The sequence below is a fragment of the Aphis gossypii genome, chromosome 2, assembly GCF_020184175.1.
Source record: "Aphis gossypii isolate Hap1 chromosome 2, ASM2018417v2, whole genome shotgun sequence".
Taxonomy (NCBI): Eukaryota; Metazoa; Arthropoda; class Insecta; order Hemiptera; family Aphididae; genus Aphis; species Aphis gossypii.
Window position 1 is genome coordinate 42,565,971 of NC_065531.1, and position 24,232 is coordinate 42,590,202.

Sequence of the window (24,232 nt, forward strand, 5' to 3'; positions counted from 1 at the left end):
CTTCTGTAATAATTTAAAAGAGTTATTCTTAGTTTTATATACCAATTACCTAGATATATTATTATATATTTTTCAAAACATCGAAGTATACTAATATAATTATTTAATAATACAAAAAAAATTTTAATTGTAATGAAAAACATGGCGATGAACTTAAAATAAAAAACCTCACAGCTATTAACAGTTTGCATTTTGATAGATACAAAAATACAAAACACATGGTAAATATGAATCGGGTTACAACTATAAAACACAAAAGAAACAAAGCTCACTATTTTGTTTATTAGTTTTTTTAAGCTATTTACAAGTATTTTTCTAAAATAAATAATAAACAACAAGTCAATGATTCTGTTTTTGTTTTACACCATTTTTTAAAAGAATACTAACATTTTTAGAGTAGTAAAAATCTGTGTTAAATTTTAGCCCTGCATTAAATCTTTTTAATGACACAAATAAAAATAATTTTAATCATTGTCAAACTATATTATCTTCATAAACTAATTTAAAATTAATAAATTCAATAAACAAAATTTAAAGAATGTTATTCACCGTTAAGTAGGTCCTAAATATATTGTATGTGTATTATATAAATAAAATTAAAAATTAATTTTTAAATTTTTATTATTTCATAATTATTCAATAATAACAAATAATTTATCATTAGTGGCCCAGTGTTATTTTTCTAGAAATCTTAGTACCTATTTGTGTTGTATATGTTATCAATTTTTGTATTGTAGTATTGTAGGTAAATAACTGTAGAGACTTCAATTTTTACAAATATTTATATTAGAATTACTTAGACATGAAATAATTTAAAAATATTGTTAACTCTTTTTGTGCTATTAATTGACATTTGAAATTGTCGACTTTATTTTAATATTTTTTTCAATTTATATATGACACAATTTTTATTTGTGAGTAAGAAAGTTTAAAATATTGAATGCAAAATTCCTAAAAAGTTTTTTTAATTTAAATAAATTATAGTCTAATACTATAATATGCCACATAAAATAGATATGAGTAGTTGAAATTAAAATGTTGATGATATTGCAGATGTTCACACAATATATAGGTAAATGATTTTTGTTGTTTTATTGTACATTTTAATCCCAGAAACGTACCTACTACATTATGGCTTGATTTTTTTTTTAACACAATTCATTTTCAAAATATTTTAACTAATTTTAAACTAACTATACACAAATCTATTCACACCGTTCTATGGTAAGTACACACTGGCATTGACTAATAATAGTTAATTTAACAGCTAATAATATTTTATAAAATGATAGTAAAAATAATAAATTATAACAATTACTGTATCATACTACGAATTACGATTAGTTCTGATATCATATCATTAGTTATTTAACTAATAGATAAATATAAGTATTATAAATAGCAATATATAAAGGTATTATAATTATATAAAATACCCTTAAAATTATAGGCTAATAACTATTTCCGTTCACATTCGTTTTATATTTGCAATGAATTATTTATTTATTATTAAAATACAGACTTACGCGTTACGCCCAACAGTTAAATAAGGTACAAAATTGGTTGATATTAAAATTAATATGTTGAAATACTATATACTAACAGATTTATACTAAATAAAATCTAGGACCTCCCTTTGGTAGTATAAGATCCATGGTATTAACGAAAATCCTCTTTCCTAAATAAATAGCCGAATGAAGAAATAGAAATAGAATAGTGCTATGATTTTTAGAGTACACGTGCTGCGGGTTGGTACCTTAGTACCTACATTAAAATTAACGAGAGAAAAAATCAATAGAACCTGCAGAGATGATTTTTTGAAAAAATGAAATTTTGAGACCATATCTACCTTCTGCTGCTATAAATGCTAAATTATAAGATTTTGTTGTACTATAGAGTATAGACTATCTAATCATGAGGCGGGCTATAAATTGCACTTACCTAAAGCTGGCAAAAAATAAAAATGTTAATTAAATACGTTTTAGTTTGTTCCTATTAGTAGCCGTTTGAAGTTCCATATTCTAATTTTGGTACAACAAGCAGTGCACACTATAATGCTTTGAAGAATTAGAAAAATCGAATTCACAAGTGGTTCTTTTAATGAAACTTAGTAACTTAAGGGATAATGCTGTGATATTTATAAGAATTTTGGTATTAAAATAAACCTTTGAGAAAACAGTGAAACATAGCTACACATGCCGTGTACTGCAATGTGTCTAGTCTAGCAGATTGGAGTATTACACTATTGACGGAATGATGAAAAAAATTGGGCATTGGAAGGCGATGAAGGTCAGTTTTTGGTACATTGCAGTACTTCAGAATTTTATTCTAAAATAAAATTTTATTTTTTCATCTAATTCATATTTTTCAAGTACCTATTTAGTATTTAACACTCGACTTCTATTGCATGTCTATACAGTCATGCAGCGGAGCAATGTTTACAGTTTTTTTTTAAATTTAAGATAATTTATAGATTTATTTAAATTTAAATGTAGCAGTGGGTATTAAGAATTGACACTTATAAAAGGTCGCTTACTCTACTGGTATAGATTACTTTATTCAATAAATGTTCAAAATAATCAAAATCATTAATCGTTAATTTTTTGTACATTTTTATTTGTATTACTATAATAATACATAAGAAAATATCTAAATAAAAAAGTTAAAAAGCCTTAAAACCACAGTAGTAAGTCGATGTCCTTAGAATCTTTATATAAGTTTTATTGTTTCTGATTGCATTCGAATGTATAGTAATATAATGTTTAATATAGTTAATATACGAGTAAAGTAACTTATGCTTTAGTTATCAATGCAAGAGTGCAAGACGAATTTCTATTAATTTTATATTACCCACCTCTATGTATATCCTATTCAGCGTTTTGGGTATTTGAAATTAATATTCTAAGTATTATAGGTATTATTTGAAAATATAAGTAATTGAGTTCGTATTCCGAATACTATTATGAATATTTAATCAAAACAGAAAAAAGTCTATTTACATTAATAAACTCGGCACGTACTGATTGAAATTGAAAAAAAATGACAAAAATATAAATTAAGTGGATCAAAAGTAGGATAAAAACAAAATTAAGTTAACATAAAAAATATTTGTATTTTAGTCTAACAAAACTTTGTCATTATCTTTTACTGTACCTATTGTAGATTAAAGTATATAACATACAAATCAGCTGTTTTTACATAATAATAAGTTTATATTTGTAATATATCATATTAGAAAGGAATTGAATACATTTTTTTAAAGTTCATTTTTACATTATTCAAATAATCGTCTTGAGAACATACTAAAAAAAAGGTAGGCAAGTGGATACCGCTTTTCTATACATTAAGTGTCGAGTGGGTTACTGTTATAGGTATGTTAAATTTGAATTCAATGATATATCTTTATATACAAAAACGATTTTATAAGAGGAGACGGACTTTCAACCTAGCTACATCAGTATAATATTGTATTTTTTTGATATACAACTATTAGAGTTATTTATTTCACAATTTTTCCCGAAAATATTGCATTTGTTATATTATTATAAATTATAATAAAATATATATATATATATTTACACCATATTTTATCATTTAATATAACTCAACATTTAATAACATCTTTGAATCTTTCTGTAAATACTATAAAAATAGATTCATATAGTGTAAATAGATAATCAGACAACCTTGTAACAACTAGCTCCAATCTCCCTTACCTATAATTTCATCATCACTTCGTTGAATGATTATTGATTTTTCTCCAAAAATATAGTGGTATAAAGAGAAGTTTAAAAATATATTTTGTTCTATGAAATAGAATTCTATTTAAATAGAAACTGAGTGTTCTAAAGTCAAAACTCATTACTCTGACATAAAAATGTCCATAAAATTCGCATCATATTGGCACTAAAACTACGCAAAAAGTAAATTTTATTATAATAATTTTCTTATACGTATATATTAATAACATATTCACGTAATCACATTATACTTTGAATAATATTTAGATATTTTTATTTAAAAATAAATTATACATTTTATTGCATCTTCATGTTAGTAAAGTAGTATAAACCACCCTGAAGGACTACTGTGTAGGTGCAGTGAGTAAATGATTGTAAGTTTGAGCTGGCGCATTACAGGATCAAAATATAGGAGACAGGAGTGTTGTGAAACATTGTATATATAGTCTAATTTTAATGTTTTAATACCTAAATTTTTATTGGGCCGACAGGTAATAATGATATTATACATTCTCAAGTATTAAAAATTGTTGTTAATCCAAAAAAAAAAATTCATCCAGCCCTTGAAATTTCTTAAAGTAATGTATAATATACAATGTGTGATTTTCCATAATAATAATATAATACATCTAGCAAAATATATGATATTATAAGCCTACATCAAACTTACAAATAAGATAAAGTTCAATTTTTGAAATATCGATATTTTTCGATAGCGTAGGTATAATATATTAGCTTTATTAACACATAATATGATACTTAACATATTCAGTTAAGAAGAATCGTTTTACTCTGTTATTTTTAATATTAGAGTGAAATAACTTATTATAGAATTTAAAAAATAATTATATTATGTTGGGTACCTTGATAGCTTTTTTTGACATTTTAATTATTGTAAAGCAACCTACGAACATTTTAAAATTTACAAAATTTGAGGTGTTATTTGGATTAATAAGAGACCTAAGCTTGGCATTGCCAGGGAGGAGGATAAGGGTTAACCCTTCCTCCCTGTCAAGTTAAAAAAAATTATATTTTTTATTTTATATACATCGTTATTATTCAATATTCATAATACATAATAGTTATTAATACTTATTATTTATTAAATTGCATTCGTGCTCTTACAACTTCACGACTTTCAACGTACTGTCAGTGTGGTTCACTAAATGTCCAGATAGAACATTAACTATTTCAAATTTCATACTATTGTATTATAGATATCACACGGCCATCTATATATTTCACAAAAATTATTGACATATTTAATAAGATTAAATAAAAATAAGATTGTTTTTATTTTATACTTAAGAGTATAATATAATAAACATATTCAAAAGGTCAGATTTTTTTTTTAATCATTAAACATTGTGAATTATGATAAATTATTAACTCAATTAACTATTTACTTTAATTGTTGTATACTTATTAATTATTAATTGTAATTAAGTTCAATTTTATAAAATTATCAATTAAATATGTCGTATAGGTAGGTACATATTATTTTCACAATTTCATCACCACTGTAATTGTGTAGTGTCGTATTAATAACTTTAGATTATTATATGAATATATTGTATATAGAATAGATTATACATATTTTTTGCATATTAGTGGTTATTAGGACCTATAATAGTGTTAATTCGGTCCTTCTTTGATCTCCCCCCTCATTTCAAAATTCTGGGTATACGTCGCTGACAAAGATATCAGATGTAGGTAAAATATCCTTTTAAAATCCATTCAATCCATTTATATTATATTAATAATATTGGACGACAACGGTATTGAGCGAATGTCGAACATTTATATATTATAATACTATATTATAAGTGGTGATTATATTTTTATTAGATTCTATTGCTTATGGGATATAAATTAGTAGTTACACACTTACACGTAGGTATAACCATTCAAAAAATTTCACCAAACTTACATCGCAGAATATAGCAACGGTCATTCTATGAGCATTTTATTCAAGTCTGTCACGTAAATGCTTTATATATAATTTATTACACACAAACACAGCACACTGCACATCAGGTACGAGCGTAATAATGTAATACGTTATTATATGGATATAATAATACGCGATGGCGGCAAGTATAATAATACTATAAGGGAGCCGCTGTGAGACCCTTTTAGAAAAAACTAAAAACCCGTCTACTCGCGTACAATAATAATATTATGCTGCTGGCAAACGCGTTTCCAGCAATTATTATAGTCCAATTATTAAATTACCGACTGTAGAGAAATTGTGTATATATATAATATATTGTACTACTTTTGGACCCACCTATTAAGAGTATGCAGACGTCGCATACATTATATAAGTATAAATAGAATATATATATGTAGGCGCGACAGCACTATATCAGCACTTAATTAATAATTTCAAATAATTTCATATTGTATTAAACGTATTATACAAAAAATATATAATAGAATACTTCGTATACATAGGGGGTATGATTACACCAATAAATAAGATCCATGTAAAAATGGTCATAAAAAAGTCTAGAAAATATGATAAAGTAAAAAAAATAACCAGAAAAATACATATTGTTTTTTTCAAAAAAAAAAAATCTAATAAAATAGCAAAAATATTATACATAATATACTACAAAATACATAAATATAATAAAATATATGAACACGTTTTATTACGTGCGTAATTCAGCTCTCTGATAATGTCCGATGAACTCCGGACTAATTCCAATATTTTCTTACTCATCTTTAAATATTTGTATCTCACATTACAGATTTTTAAACTCCATATCTTATCCGCAATGAATTTTATAATGATAAGAGGTCAACTTCACTGTTCTCTCAAACTTCGGGGGTACCTGGGTTATTTAATAAGTTGCGTTTCGTATACAACTATAAAGATTATAATTTTTTTAATTGCTGTGTTGAACTGTGTATAATATAATTTCAAACTCAATCAATCATACATTTTTTTTTAAGGGGGGGGATTGTTTGAATATTTGTTAAAATAATATTAGTTTCAGTCATAATGATTTGATACAATTAGTTTATAAATCAGTAAACAGAGTTAGAGATTTGAACAACAACCTTGCAGTGCCCACGCTGTTATGTCTATAATAACATAATTGTGTCAAATATGCACGTTATCAAATATTGACTTTACGTACTTATTATTCGGGATTCTGTTTTTAAACTTTTATTACTTCGTGAAACACTATGTTAAATATACTATATTAGACTGCAGGATCACAAATTATACGGTAGATAATAATATTATCGTCGCGGTTTAGTATATCTCATGACTTATAATAGAAATAATCGGATAGTTATTTTTTGTAAAAATTAAATTTCGTTAAAAATTACATCGAGTAGGTATAGACGATCCATTTTCACGAAACAAGATCGTATGAATTTGACCATTTTTTGACATATTTTCCATATAGACTAGGTACCTATATATAGTTTGTGTTAGTCGATTTTGTAAACTTGACCATTATTCCGTTATTTTTTCATAATTACTCATCGTCTACCGACGCGCGTATACAAAAACAAACACAATAATATTATTCTACAATATTGTGTAACAATATAATAATACGAATTTGTGACGTTGCGCGTAACGCGCGCAAACATATTATAACACAGTGTGTATTATTATAATTTACAATAATAGAGTATATGATAATAGCGATATACTTGATAATAATAATAACGCGATGTATCCGCGGACGAATTAGACGTACACGGCGGGACGCGCATCATTAGCCCCCAGACGGTAACTATGGATACGCCCGGGAAAGCCATAAGCTCGCGCGCTCCCTCACAGACCGTATCGTGAAATGCGATGCGTGTGCGCCGCGCGCGCGTGTGTGTGTGTGTGTGTGTGTGTACGCGCGTGATCGGCGCGAAATGTATACGCTCACGCTCGCGCGCACGCCGCCGCCGCGAGTGGCCGGGCGGGACGGGGAGGACGACGCTGCTGGTTGAAAAGTTTCCGCGCGCGCCACAAGTGTTCAGATACGGGACCGTGGCAACAGTTCGCGTGCCGTCAGCAGCGCATGTGTCGTCGTCAGAGACACCGCCGCTGTCGCTTATTGAAGGCCCTCTTCGCGGTACCACCACAATACGCAGACCGCGCGTAGACGTGCTCGACGTTATCTTTGTCGCTGTCGTCGTCGTATTCAACTGACCGTTATTTTCTTCTCGTTTACGGACCATGACCGTGTGAGTGGTGTTGTCTGTAAATCATAACATTACGATATCATGACGTGCAGTGCGACCGAGCGCGAAATGTTCGCTAAAGTGCAGTGAAACGTCTACGTCACGCGTCTGCCAGTCATAATAATAATACGTTAACACCGCTTCGACGGTATAATAATATAACCTACTAGCGCGATGTCGTCTGACGACCGGGTGTTCGAACGACGGATCGTGTCCAAGCGGAGGACTTCCGCCAACTTGGAGGACACGCCGGAGAAGCAATGTCCGAACGGTTGGGCCGGCGTCGTGGCTGCCGCCGCGGCGGCCGCGTCGTCTTCGTCGTCGTCGCTCCGGCAAAAGGCGGCCGCCTGCAAGATCTCGCAGAGGACGACGTTTCAACCGCATCCCGATTCCATTTGCGATTGGTTCTTCAAAGTGAGTGAAAATGAGTTATGTAGACTTAATAATATTGCGTACCACGTATTACACAAAATATACAAGTTCCTTGATGAATATTGATATGCACAATTATCTGCACACATTATAATACCTGCGTATGTAGCGGTCATTCTAAAAATTGTTTAAATTATTTTAAAAACGCAAGTCCATTGCCAATTATTCTTAGTTTTATGACTTTAGTTTTGTTTCTCTATAGAAGTGTTGCACGAATCCAAAGCTCTTCGAACTACCTATTGACTAGTGACTACTCAATATTCAGTTTGATAATTCAAATATTTTATGCTTTCTAAAAGATGTCATGGTGTTTATGTATAAGATATTCTAATAACTATATAATTATGTAGATTTTTTTTTTGAAATTTCAGAAACAATTTTTTGAGAATATTTTCTATAAAATTTTTGTTTTTGAATAATTTATTTTTTAAAATATTAATTTAAGTTAATAAACTAAAAAGTTTCTCATCAAATTGACATGTTATATTTGAATCGTAGCAGGAGAAGCTAATGATATTACAATGATTTATCGTTCTTTTTAGTTATAATATTTTTTACAGGTAGTAAAAAAGTTCAAAAGTTTCATGCTACTTCTCTATAGATCAAAAATTGAGCACAGATGGCACTTTAAAAATGATATTTTTATTTAGCTAACAGTTTTTCAGAAAACTACACTAAAACGAGTTAAAGGTGAAGCCTATAGGATTTAACTTAAAACTTAGTGACAATAATCGAGATAAGGTAACCTAAGAATTGTTATTCATCATTGTCTTCAAATTTAAAAACAAGTACAACACTACCTACTTTTGTTTAACATATTATCTTTAATTGTTATAGTGTTATTTAATTAATTTAAATAACTTAATATGTATACCATATTATAGTATTACTTTTAACGTACGCGATAGTTAGATTGGTAAAGGGAGTACCCACAACATACTTAAATGAGTTTAAACTATGTTTAAAATATTTTCTACCTTATCCTTGGGCTTCTCTGTTATAATTTTTAAATTTAGACATTGTATACGTATAACTATACAATACAATGTATACAACAATAAGTACATTATACATAGAAGCATACTAAGCACACGATGTATAAGTTCACTGTATATAATAGCCGCACTGCACTACAACAGTATTACAATCCTTATTAGGTATTTGAATACATTTTTTTCTGGATATTCTGGACAGTCTGTGTTTTCCACCATACATCAAGTATATAATATTCTCATTTTGATTTCCACCAGGTAACATTAAATTGCTAATTTATATTTCATTTTTTAAATATCTCCTAAAATCTAGTCTAGATGACGTATCAAGATTGTAATCTTTTATTTACCTCAAGTACGATGGTAAATACCACTGAAATTACACTCTTTTGAATCTCCTATAAGAAAAGCATATTTTTTATATAATCATATTCTTCACAAGCTATATTTGTGTATTAATTATATACCAGAACCAGATAATCATTTTTTCGTAAGACGCATTGTTTCAATAACTATTATAATTGTTTTTGAAAATATTTTAAATTGTTTCCGAAAAAATTTTACTATTTTTAAGTGTTTCACTTTTTTTAATGACAACATTGACAACGTATATTTTAGTCAATTATTCCAAAGCAGAATAATTTTTCAGTATTTTGGTGTATAGAAATCGATCTTGAACGAATAGTTTATAAGTTATATAAGTAGGTATTCAAAATTTAGATGAGCGGAATAGAATAGTACATAAATGCAGAGATACTCCGAAAATGTTCGTCCACTACTTCATTTGTCTAAACTTTAAATACTTTCAAGTAATTAAGAGTAATGCTTAATAAATAAAAACTAATAGTTATAAAAAATTTAATAGTTATATAATAACTATAATATATAAAATATATATTCAAAAATGTTATTTTTTAAAAACATAAAATCATGTAAAAGAAATATTTTCATAACATTTGTATAATAAGTGTCATGTTAAAATATGAATTAGTCGATACTCAATAAGATATCTAGTTAACTAATAGGACAATTTTAAAGTTAATTTTTATCTAACCTCAATAATAATAATTTTATAAACAAATTTTTACACAATATACATTGTTTACTAACATAACAACTTACTACATAATCAATAATAATTACATTTAATAAGCTTATTAACATGAAAAAAAATTTTATTAAAAATTGAGTTTATTGGATTGTTATTTTTATAACATTTTACACTTTTGATAATAAATTATTATGTTATGCGAAAATATTTTTTTTCGAATTCTATATTAATAATATCATCTCACAGAGTGCCGTTGTCCGCAGGTGTTATGTTTCACGTTTTGTTATTTATAATTTATAAATACAAAGTAGATTATCAACTATGCGAGTCTATAATACCTTTTTGTGACCTGCCTAATTGACATGTTTTTAAATTTATATATCCATAATGAGTTTAATATTAAGAAAACTATAAATTTCTTAGTAGCAACAAATAAACGAAGTAGATACAATGAACTATTAGCATATTTAATTAAATATTTAATTTTAGCATTAATTTAGTTAGAAACTTTACTTACATATTATCATAAATTATTATATGGTATTATATGACTATATACTATATAGTATTGAGATCCTTTTTTAATATTATTTAATGGAATTTTAACAGAAATTATTGTATCTCAATTATATTTGAAGATAGACGAAGTACAAAAAAAAAAAAATAATAGGTAATAACTAATAACTAATAAGTAATAACAGAAACAAATAAATCATGTGAAATAAAAGTTAATTTTTTAAATCAATTTGAAAAATTTTGAGATACTATTATTATTAGTTTTATGATTCAACTATTCTTATTCTTTTTAATCCGTTTATTTTACAAAACGTTAAAAAATTCATCGTAAATCATATTACTTTGTTATTCTGGATATTATATTATTAATGTAAGCTAACAATTAAATTAAATATTACTTAAATAGATTAGTATTAGTTAAATCAATAGGTACCATAGAAAAAAATGAATTTAGGATATTCATAGTTATTTATTCTTCATTCTCGTCTCTTGAGATTCAAAATAATCTATTTTTATTTTATGAAATATCTGAATATTGCTGTTGATATACGAAATATATGTTTGTATCATATCAGAAATATTGATTGTTATTTGTTGAACAAACAATAGCAAGTTATTCAAAATATTTAATATTGCAGACACTTGAATTTCATTTATTGTTACAATACAGTTTTATCCATAACATCTTTATCATTGACTGAAAACACATTCAATAGGTGACATAAAGGAACTTTGTTTAAAACATGTTAATCAGTTTTAGATACTAAATAATTTTGACGTCGAACCAACAATGTTACAATTTATAATAATTTGAGAATGGGATATTCAATTTATCTCAAATGATAACGTAGATACCTAATAAATTATTTTAAAACAACAAAAAATAATAAAATTTTTATTTATTAAATAGTAAATTTAGAAAAATAGTATCATTATCTATAATATCATTATCTAATATTATTAAGTATTATATTGGTTCTTCAGTGACTTTAAAATGTATTTTTAAAACTACGAATATCCCTATCCTATAATTTTATTTTGACGTGCAATTAGCCTAACAAGCTATGCATGAAGCCATGTTTTTTTTATATATCATACAAAGACATTGTAGTGAAATCATTATTATAAACTTTACATATTAGAAGTCTTTAAATTGTACAATAGGACATAGGTACCTACATATAAATTAAACGTCCCTATTATAACTAAGAATGTCCTTCGAATAGTTATATCACAACCACTTTTCAAACCTGCGGGCTTTCGACTGTCTTCATTATGCAGAGTATATTATATTATTATATTAGTTATAATAAAAACATCAAGTTGTATTCTACATTTGTGTAGGTTTTGCTTGGTTTTAGTATAGGATAACTACGTGTTTACATTTTTCTATACTGGCTTTTATAAGTTATAGAGTCATAAAGTTTTGTTCTTTCCCTTCATGCAATAATACAATTTTGATTAGTCTATTTTGTATTAATTGCAGTATTTTATTTTTAGGTGATGGTACTTGGCGATTCCGGAGTTGGGAAGACTTGTCTGTTGGTCCGTTTCAGAGACGATATGTTCTTGGGTGGCAATTATATTTCTACCGTTGGTGTAGACTTCAGGGTGAGATCGACGATCGATTTCGAATCTTGTTTAATTATTGATCGTCGCATATGAAAATAGATAAAAAAAATACTATAAATACGATTGTTTTACTGACGAATGACGATCATTATTAATATGTTATGATAACTAAAAGAATAATAATAGCAATTTGTACGTGACCTAAAAAATGGAATCAACCCGTATATAATAACATCAAATTATAAAACAACATGCACGTGTGATAAGATAATGTAGACGCTGCTTAGCATAGGTAGACGGTGTTATTTAGACAGTTGCTATGAACATGTGGTAATTCATTTGTAGTTGAAGGTACCCTATATAAAATTGATGTATTTTATATTAATATTATTATTTTTTAAACTATGTAGAACCAGGAAAAGCACCTGTGCCTTGATCGTTTATCGCGATTTTAAGATCTTCATATATTATACATTAGAAAAAGTCAACAGTTGGATAACGTAGCTGATGTGTTTAAATATTTTTAATAACTAATGAAATAACATTTTTTTTATATACATTAAAAAACGTTTAATTTTTTGTGAACATGTGTTTTGCTTTTTATGAATTTTACTATAAAATACAATTTATTATGTGTTTTAGAATAAAATTATATCTGTTGACGACTCCAAAGTCAAGCTACAGATATGGGACACTGCAGGTCAAGAACGATTTAGAAGCGTAACACACGCTTATTACAGAGATGCTCACGGTAAATATTAATATTAATAACTAATATAAACTAAATCAAACACATTAATAAATTATGTACAAATTACAAATAAAAAACAGAAATGATAAATTTCACGCGTTAAAAGGACGTCGTACCCTTATGTGATTTTTCTTATCATCACATAACATACAAAAATATACTAGTACGTTCTGTAGTTCCATTTTGTGTTGTTAAATTAAACGTTAAAGAGAGTAATTGACTTATTATCAAAAATAAAGGTAAGAACATTATCTATGTTATATCGTTAGTTCTTTTTTACAATTTTTTAATTTTTAAGTGAGTTATAAGTACTTACCTATGTAAAATATTAAAATTTCAAAACTTTAAATATTGTAAAAAATTAACTTAAGAAGATAGACGATGTCTATACCTCAAAGTTAGATAATAGATAAATTTACTCGAATATTTAAACTAATACCTAAAATGTACTGTGTTGTAAGACAGAAATACTATGTATGCGGGTGTGAAAAATATGACGTCCTTTTATGTAGGAAATTTATTATAATATACCCAGCTATAAATTATAATTGTTTATGTAACTAGTATCTACAATACGCCTACATACCATGTAAATTTATCGTTTTAAATTGAAAAACGATGCATACTAATAGAAAAAAAAATGGGTGACAAGCGAAGTAGTAATAGTTAACCAAATATCCAACCTTGTCATCGGTTCAAATATATATATTTATATAGTTTGACGTTTAATATTGTATCTCGGTAGTAATTAAAATACCAAAATTACAAATTTAAAAAGGTGGGCAAGTGTGAAGTGGGATACCGCTCTGTTATATTTACAGTAGGTGCATGTCAGGTAGGTCACTGTGATGGATGTGTTAAATTTGAACTTAATGATATCATTATATCATTGTATCTATGTGAAAAACGATTATGAGCGAAGACAGTTTATTAGCTTATATCACTAAGTATATTTCATGTTAATATGTGTTTTTTGATATTTCTATTTCTATTAAGTAAAGTAGTTGATTTTACTATTAGTAGTTATATTTTGCTGAATACATTGCATTTGACAAATATCAATATATTATGTAAAAATATAATAATATAAGTAAAAGTTGTATGTCCCCAAAAATAATGAATATCAATAATCATCATTAATATATATAATTTCGTCTCAATTTTAACTTGAAATGTATAAAAATAATTAAGCTTATATATGATTTTTGGGTTTTTGTACGAACTACTTATGGGAGGAGAGACTTTCTATTAAATGTTCTAAACTAAACTATCTATATTAATATAGCATAGTTCATACATTTTCAACTGCAAATCAATTTACAACATTTGGTGATTTTGTGAATTTAGCCAACATTTGATCTTCAAATGCTTTTAAAAATAAATAGTGGTTATGTACTTTAAATATTTTTACATATTATTATCTATAAAAACAACTGATATGATATTTTGTACTAAATTTCAAGTTTTTGACCAAATGAAAACATTTTTATCGACATTTACATTTATTGGAGTAAAATTAGAAAAAAAGATTAAAATATAAAACATCTATAAATAGCTCAAAAGTATCGTAATATTTTTAAAATTATATTGTACATAGATAATGATTATATTTGCTAAGAATGTGAAAATTTCAAGTAGGTATCTATAATGAATATCAAACAATATATACAATATAGTATATTTACTATGATTTACTATGATCAAAATATACAATACCTTTCATAAACATTTTAAATTAATTAAATATAACTTATAAGTGATAATATAATATAATATTGATGTTTATTTAGTATACCACACAATAACAATATATACCATATATTGATCTGGCTAAAAAACACTCATCCATAATATAACTTATACTGTGTAAACTATGTTGCTGTATATTATAATGTAATATAGCTTGAAGCTTTTACATTTCATAGATTTATTAAATTTAAAATGTATATGTTTGAAAAACTATTATGAACTATAGCTTTTATATGATAAAAATTCAAATTTTATTAGTTATATTCAGGGCTAGACAGTATATTAGATACTAGATACTAGATAGGTATGTATCTGAAATACAATTTTATCTTGTACTTTGAATCGAGACACATAATTTTAATGTGTCTTGTATCAGTTGTATCGTATATTTAAATACTTTTTTTACTCGTATCTAGTATCATTTTATGATCAAGATACTAGATGCACAGTTTTTTCAATAGTTAGTAATTTTTTCGATAATCTAACGTAAATCATAGTGACTGGTGTTGGACAATAACATGTCGGCGATAAGATTTTGTTGGTCACTGTTCGTTGATTGTTGGTTCAAATTCTCTAAGTCTGTCTCAAGTGTATTATGCACATACGCGAATTTGTGTAGTGTAGTCCGACAATATTTTGAGCATTGTTATTTAATATTTATAATTATTAACTTTTAAAGAATAAATTGTAAGCGTTATACTTATTTTTAACGAATCCAACTTTAAGATTTCTATAGAATATTTTTCTAACTAGTGTAGAGAGTTCTTGATATAATAAATTTGAAGCAGATATAAAGCTAAAGACTATACTTTGAATTTTTTAAGTTGGTTATTATGATCAATGCTATTATTTTCCCAGATTATCGTTGCATATTTTAAGTAAACGGTAGGAAGAGAAGTATATATAGGAATTTGAAGATAAAAGGATAGTTGAATTCAGAATAATTACCTTTAATCGTACCAAAATAGTTAAAGCCTTAATTTAGATTGTTAATACATGGGAATTTAATCGTAGTTTAAATTCAAAATATATAGGTAACTGAATCTTTGATTACAGAGGAATAAACTAAGCTTATAGTGAATAAGGCAATAAGCCATAAATAAAATTAATTGGCTTTTTTGAATAAAGATATGACTTGACATTTGTTAGTATTTAGAGAGTGATAATTGAAGGTACACCGTTCATTAAAAGTGTTTAAATCATTCTGTAAGAGTATACTATCCTCAATAGATAAAATTAACTTGATAATTTTTAGGTCATCAGTGATTAGAATAATATACGAATTAGTAACAAAAAAAAACAACATTAAAAAAGTTAAAGAGGAATGAAGAAAAGTGATACCCTTGGGGAACCTCAGAAGTTAAAAATTTAGGAGATGATGAAGAATTTTTAAATTCAACAAATTGGATTTATTATGATAAAAAAATAATCAATACATGATAAAAAATGGATTTGCAAAGTCAATTGGTGAAACTAATCAAGAAAGGCTTTCTAGAAATCAGTATGGATAACATATTATGGTGAAAATGATGACTTTTTAAAATAATTTAATACATGATATTTAATTGTTATTAGGTTAGGAATAGATGACCACAAAAATCGTATAATTGAAGTATTGTAATGTTCTTAAAGAAGGAAGTAATTTTTTATTCTTTTTAGTCATAATCTTTGAAAATATATTTGGAGAATAAAAATTATTAATCTAAGATGATAATTTGAAATTAAGAATCGTTTTCCTTTTTTAAAAATAGGTAAAACCTGGGTAGATTTCCACAGGTATAAGAAATTGTCCATTTTTTAATGAAGCTTAAGTTAGGTGAACAAAAATAAATTCACAATCATATAGAAATATGGGGTAAAAGCCATCGGGCCCGATAGCGGTCTCTAATTCATGGAAAACATCAAAAAGTTCAATATGAAATTCATTTAACGAGCTGGAGAATTAAATTTTATAAGAAGTAAAGAAATTATTGAGATTAACTTAAGTTAACTCTTTCTTTATATACAAAAGAAAAAACTACTAAATAAGTTAAATATTTCTTGGCCATTATTTACTGTTTTTTTTTTTTATATTTTTATTTTGTTTATAAGTAGGTAAAGTAAAAAGTAAAAGTAAAATAAAATAAAAATGATAATCAAATAAGATTAAACTTTTTATTTATGTAAATTAAATCTTAATTTGTATAAAATATATAGATGTACCCGTGTACTTACTATATGTCCTTAAAACTTGTAAAAAGTATGAAATTTTTTTAAGTTCAATAATAAAACATTTTAATTAAAATATAATTTTGTAAACTGTATATGCTATTGAAAGATGTCACGAAATTACAAAACATGCATACTAAAAATTTAAGAGAAAAATAAATTTAAAAACTAAAAAGTTACCTGGGTATCTTTCCATTCACATAAAGATCAAGATACATAGTGTTGTGTAGTTTAGTTTATGATCCAAGGTTTTTTATGTAACACCATAACTTTTAAGGTTGAGTTTATAAGGAATATTGCATATTATTTAAGTAGGTAATGAGAGTAATCTAATTTACTTAGGACTTTACATTGTGAAAAGTTGAAATAACCACTGTTATAATTAGACATCTTGAGTATAGTATGATAAGTTTTTTTAAGTTTTATTAACTTTATTAGGTCTTAAATACCAGGGAAGAAATATAGATTTAATAATACTTCTAATTTGTGCATAATACTTTATAATAAGATTTAGTAGAGACTACAATTCATCGATCAGAATAATCATCATAAGAAAGTCTAAAAAATTTTACCAATTAATTGATGCAAAAAAAATTATATTTTAGAATATATAATAGAGAGGAGAGGATATAAATATTAGTATAACAACTGTTTAAAGATGGATGATAACTGTGGATAGGATCAATAACATAATTTTTTTAAGAATTATATAATACAAGGTAAGCATAAAACCCTTGTGATTTAGTTTTGTATTTATTTAGAATGCATTAAGAAAGGCTAGATTCACAAGGAAAAAGAATTCTAAAGAAAAAAGGTTTAAATTTTCATTGAAAGTTGCATTGTGCAAGTTGAAAAATCACTGAAACAAAGAAAATAATAATAATGGTGAAAAGAAATTAGTTTATCAAAAACATCCAAATAATCGATATTCAAGAAAGAAAAATAATTTGAAATTAAATAAACAACCAATAATTACATTTTTAGTAATATTGTTGTATATTGTTAATGTTGACCTAAATAACTAATGAAATATACTTGTTTAAAGCTAATTTCCCCAACCTCTGATTAATAAGCAAGATTAATGTATCAATTGGGTACATCTAAATATTGAACAATTTTAAAAACCCTTAAACAGAAAAATGTACGTTATTTATTAACCAAGTTTTATTGAAAACTAAAATAGAAAAATTAAAAAAAATGTATGTTTGATATTAATACGTTTAGTTTATTGTTTAAACATTCTGGTTACTTATTACATTCTAGTTGTTGAAAAGTAAAACGTGATTAATTTTTAGTGTTTTGAATTAATAATTGTAGGATTACCTCTAACATATTTTATGATAAGATCAGATTTTAATTATCCTTCTAGAGTTCAATAGAGAAACTCTTATTGCAATCCTGGGGTATATGGTTTTGTTGCATTGGAGATGAATTGAATGTCTTTCCATATTGGATTTGATTTTAATCTAGTTTATGACGAAAATCAAAAACCTATTGTTGATCCAGAAGACATAGTTTTTTTTTTTTTTTTTTAACATAGTGGTCTTAGTTTGGTTGCAGTAAGAGATGGTTACCAAAATTAGAGATTTTATTCAATATAGATTTTAGATTAAAAAATTTAAGCACAACTTGAATAATATTAAAATCCGATGTCTGGTTGTTAGATTAGGCTCAGATGTTAAAAAACATTTTTCAGACAATTTTATAGATCAATCATCTATACAATATTAAAGGAATATTATTTCTGATACTTCCGAAGTATAATTAAATATCATTACAAATTCATCTTAATTTATTCAACAACGTATATATATATACCTATTTCATACTTATATGTTAGATACATATAATATATTTTCTTAAATCTTTCCGCCGTAATACATTCTGAACTATTATATTTAATAACAGTTCTCATTAATTATTGCTTTATTTTAATTCAAAAAGCATACTGGCAACTAGGTAGTTATACTGCTTGCATGTTGCGTATAATGTGTACAGTAAATAATTTATTATTTAATTTACGTTTGTATTACAGCACTTTTACTTTTGTACGATGTAACTAACAAAGTAAGTTTTGACAACACACGAGCGTGGTTGAGTGAAATTCGAGATTATGCTAATGATCAAGTAGTCATAATGTTAATAGGTATGCGCCCAAAATTAATTATTAAACTATTTATACTTATTGATTTGCAATTTTCTATTATGTTTAATTAAATTATCATTTATCTTAGGAAATAAAGCTGATTGCAGTTTAAATGATAGAATGGTGAAAAGAGAAGACGGAGAACAATTAGCCAAGGAATATTCAGTCACTTTTATGGAGACTTCTGCAAAATCGGGTTTTAATGTCGAAATCGCTTTTATGGCTGTTGCAAGGTATCTATAACATAATTATTATACATATTATAATTGAGTGTAAAAATGTATTTCACTAAGTGGGACTAAACAATATACCTACACGAATAATTATGGACACTTGCCATACACATAAATATCTTTTTTATATTATAATATATATATTAATTATTATATTTACAATTTTAGGGAATTATTATTCAGAAAAACAGGGATAGAAAAAAAAGGATCTTTTAATGTACAAGATTATGTAAAAGAACAAACTAAAACCAATTGTCCTGCATGTACTACAACATAATACATTTTATGGTAAAGTATAAAGATCAAATTATTCAATGTATTCTATAAAATAGTTGCAAAATAAAAATATCAAAGTAGAGTCATAATAGAATAATTTTAATGCAATTAAATATTTATGCTGTACAATCATTTTAAACATGAGTATTCTATTTTAAGAATGGTAGATATGTATATAATTTATATATTGTATATGAATTTATTTTACAAATTTTATAAATACAATTAAAATACTGAAATGCTTGTTTCATTAATGAACATGCAATGTATATTTATTAGAAACCAATGAAACCATACTTTTTGTTTTCTGTGTTGGCGTTTGTTTATTGTATCAAATTTATTTTATTAAAATGTGTCGAACACTACACATTAAACCGTAATGTCTGTAATACGCTTTAATTGTTGTTTGTGATGACTTAAAATTGTTTGTGTCCAAACTAGAATTATTATTTACGAAATAAGTAATAACGAATACTACACATTTAGTTGAATATACGTTTGGTTATTTTAGTTCATTTTGCAAGCCCTTAAATTGCTACAATAGGTATTGAATATCAACGCTACACAACCGCACATTATAGGCTGTTTACTAATAGTAAACATGAAGTCAACACGAGAAACAGAAAAGTATAATTCCCACCAATTGGCAATTAGTGTTGATAAAATGCTACTACAGGTAGCATATTATATTACCTTCCTACATAAGTATTAACTTGAGTAGATAATGCATTTTTAATAATGTTTACCAACTCAAAATGTACCTAGATAATTATAGTGTTAGATACTGTCCTATATTATTTTCGTAATGAAAAATAACTGTTTATAACTACCAACTGCGGTAATACTGATTCTGTGACATAACTACGTTTAATAATCTGCAGATCCATTATTAATCTGTACTCAAATGGGTAAATACGAATACCAATATCTGCCTAATTGGCCAATTAAAAATTTAATCTATAACCTAGCTCGAATCTATTTAAATAGCTTATTTTTTAACATCATATAAACGATAATCGTTAATACTTGGGTAATTACCTACTGGCTACTGCTCATATTGTCTTTTTAAGTTTTTTTTTTTTTTAATCTATGTAGGGTTTTATCTGTATGTCTGAGTAAAAAGTAAAATAATAATAAAATTAATAAGTTTAGGTAAAAAATATAAGGTTTATATAGTAATATTAATAGATATAAATAATTTAAATATTCAACAATCAGCCTAGTTTGTTATTTATATTATTGAACAATAATTTTCTTAAATCGAACAAGTGTAAAATACATCCGGTATTTGCTCAATTTATTTTCAATAAATGTTTTAAATAAAATTTGAATGTATTCCAATAAATACAATGGACTCTCAGGATATAAACTCAACGTTATCGATGATTCTATTTTTTAAGAGTAGAAATGTCTATTGAATTGTGAGTTAAAATACAATTTTACACATTATGACACATTTTAAACATCAAAACCATCCTGCGTGATAGGTACACTGTATGCTAGATGCTTAAATTCTATGTATTTAAAAATAAACATAATTTCAACTTTCCATAATGATTTAATAAAAAAAAATTCTTAACTTATTTGAATATTTTTTAGTTTTGAATTAATGTTATGAATGTATTTAAACTATTTAATCAGCTTTTTAATAAAATTGTGCATTACTACATACAATTATGTTCTAATTAAAACTCGTCCTATCGATAATACATAATTACATAATGGTAAATAATAATACATAAATAAATTTATATTCATTGTATTTTAGATTCTGGGCGGAGCAATAAATGTATTTATTTTACTATAGTATAAGTTTAGCATAACATCGGGAGAGTTTACCTCCGCCTAAAAATTTCTAATCCATTAACTAGTTTTTATAAATCAATTATAAAATTAATAATAGTATAGAGATTTAAATTTCACAATTCAATTTTTAATTTTCAAAATATATTGAATATTTTTGTGCTAGTTATAGACATTTAAGACTTTTGAATTATTTAGTTTTATTTTGATTATAACGTATGAAAAAATTGCTTTGTAAGTAAGGAAAAGCTTTACATTTTAAAGAACGTCCATCTTAAATAGTTTTTACCGTAATTACAAAATATAGTTACATATATTTTTTTTATTTGTATTTGAAATTCAAATTTTAAAAAAACTCATTACAATTTCGAAAGTTCACAAATTATTTTTTAATTAAAAATTTAATAAAAAGCTATATTTTTATAGATAGAACTTACAACAACTTGAAAATTCCAAAATTACATTATATTATACATTTACTATCTCCGCTCAGAATCGTTTATAAATATAATACCGAGCATATCATTACAACCTAAACGATGATTTATCATCAAAATTCAAATTTAACATATCCATTACAATTTACAGTGACTTGGTCAATGACGAGATATTCTCAACAACCACTATACTTATACAGAAGAGTGACTTCCTGATTTTTTTAATTTAATACAAATAATATAATAAATTGTGACTTGTGTTTATAAATGGCCATGAAGTAGTCCTTTGTCTGTAATTACAGTATTACGAATGATGCGGCAAGTAGTCCCAACCACTAATAGGTACAAACAACAGTAGGTACCCATGAACCAATACTACTGAAATGATTTAAATTTAATCGTTTTATAAAGAAATACGATATATAAATCGTCATATTAAATATTCGTTATTATTAACTATCAGTCTTGTTGTGTTTCAAAATCATACATTCATTTCTATTTCTAGGCTTCTAGCTGTTGTTCGTATTGTATTGTATTGTATTGTATTTATTTGGCTATTACATTATATAGGTACCTATGTACAGCATACGTCTTATTAGTTAATCACTTTATCACATTAAACAACAAAATTGTATAATTACGCTTGTATATTAACATTATTAACTATTATATGAAAAATTGAAAATTATTTAGCTATTATTGTCATAAACGTAGATAATAAACATAATAATATAGCAAATAAACAAATTTATTTTAAATATTGTATTTATATTTTATACATATATAGCTATGAATATTTTAAACAAAAATAAAGTATAGTTTATATTGTATGCTTATATTTGGTTGATTTATTGCTTACGTCTAATCTATAGATTTTCAAAAACAATAAACTGGATACACGAAGAATTGAAAAAGAGATTCTACATGTGAGAATACGAATATCTCTACCTGCTTATTTATAATTCATTTCAATCGTCATTCGATAATCGCCGAAATGAATCTATGCCACTATAAGGCATAAGACTGGCTGATAAATATTTTACAATAAGTTATCTTATAGAAATATAAATATAATACGTTGTTAAATAGATTATTGTTTCTAAAATATTTACTACAAAAATAAAATATATAATATATATTATATATATATATATATATAGTTATTGGTAACTACACCGTAAAAAATGATTTTAATGATAAGTTCCTATAGCCAACTACCAAGTAACAATAATCGTCAGATACAGTTGTTATCTACCGCGAACTATAATAATATTATATTAAGATATTATCTACTGACTTCAATAATAGAATAATAATATTAAATATAAAGTAGTAATAGTTATTAAAATAACAATAATCATTAATGTGTTAATAAAGTAAATAGCATTTATATTTATTTGTATGGACGCTCCGTGTATAGGAACTCCGAATTAGGAAGTATTATAATTTATAATAATAATTTATATCTAAATATAATGTTATACGCGTTTTAACTTATAACTTTTACTATTATTAAAAAATATTGTTATTGTTTAAAATGTATGTTGTATTATATACATGTATATTTTTTTTCTATCAAAAAAATGTATTTAATGAGTTAGTATATATTGATTTTTATAATATTATCATTTTTATGTTTTAAAAAAATAAGTGAATTATTAAATATGTTTTAAATATACTGCCATCGTACTGTTATATGTGCATGGTATTTTATACTGTTTTTTTTTTTTTTTGACATATTATACTTACACGTATACTAATATTTTACGTCCAGGGTCGGCTTGGTCATGGCCAATAGTTTTGGGGGCCCAAAATTTATAGAATATGGTCATGTAACTATTGACTGTCTTTTGTTCTTTTCTTGTATATCTAATCACTATTTAGTCATAGATTAATTAATATATATAGTATTGTTCAGCTGATAATTACAAACAGCAGTTCAATAATAAGTTATAATATTATAATAATTTGTTATTTATGTGAGCAAAAAAATGTACATATAACGAAAACTGAAATGTGTATTAAGTATATACATACCTATTACCTATACTATACATTTATACCAATCAAATTTTGTTGTTTTTAATAAGTATGTATCATTATTTTAGCCATAAACCAAACCA

General features: G+C 25.7%; 1 protein-coding gene across 5 annotated transcripts in view; it reads left to right on the forward strand.

Annotated features, from left to right (window-relative positions):
- Positions 1–23,250, forward strand: part of LOC114126971 (ras-related protein Rab-37) — a 30,065-nt gene extending 6,815 nt beyond the window's left edge. For 2 of the 5 annotated variants that reach the window (XM_027991037.2, XM_027991036.2), the window contains 5 exons: positions 13,149–13,257; positions 19,250–19,360; positions 19,449–19,593; positions 19,762–19,881; positions 22,982–23,250. In XM_027991037.2, coding sequence (XP_027846838.1) covers positions 13,149–13,257; positions 19,250–19,360; positions 19,449–19,593; positions 19,762–19,870 — 474 coding nt within the window. In that variant the 3' untranslated portion in view covers positions 19,871–19,881; positions 22,982–23,250. Of the gene's footprint in view, positions 1–6,309; positions 8,358–12,434; positions 12,546–13,148; positions 13,258–19,249; positions 19,361–19,448; positions 19,594–19,761; positions 19,882–22,260; positions 22,909–22,981 lie in introns of those variants that run through there. The other 3 variants (XM_027991035.2, XM_027991034.2, XM_027991038.2) reach the window with 3 other exon arrangements.
- Positions 23,251–24,232: the final 982 nt, after the last annotated feature.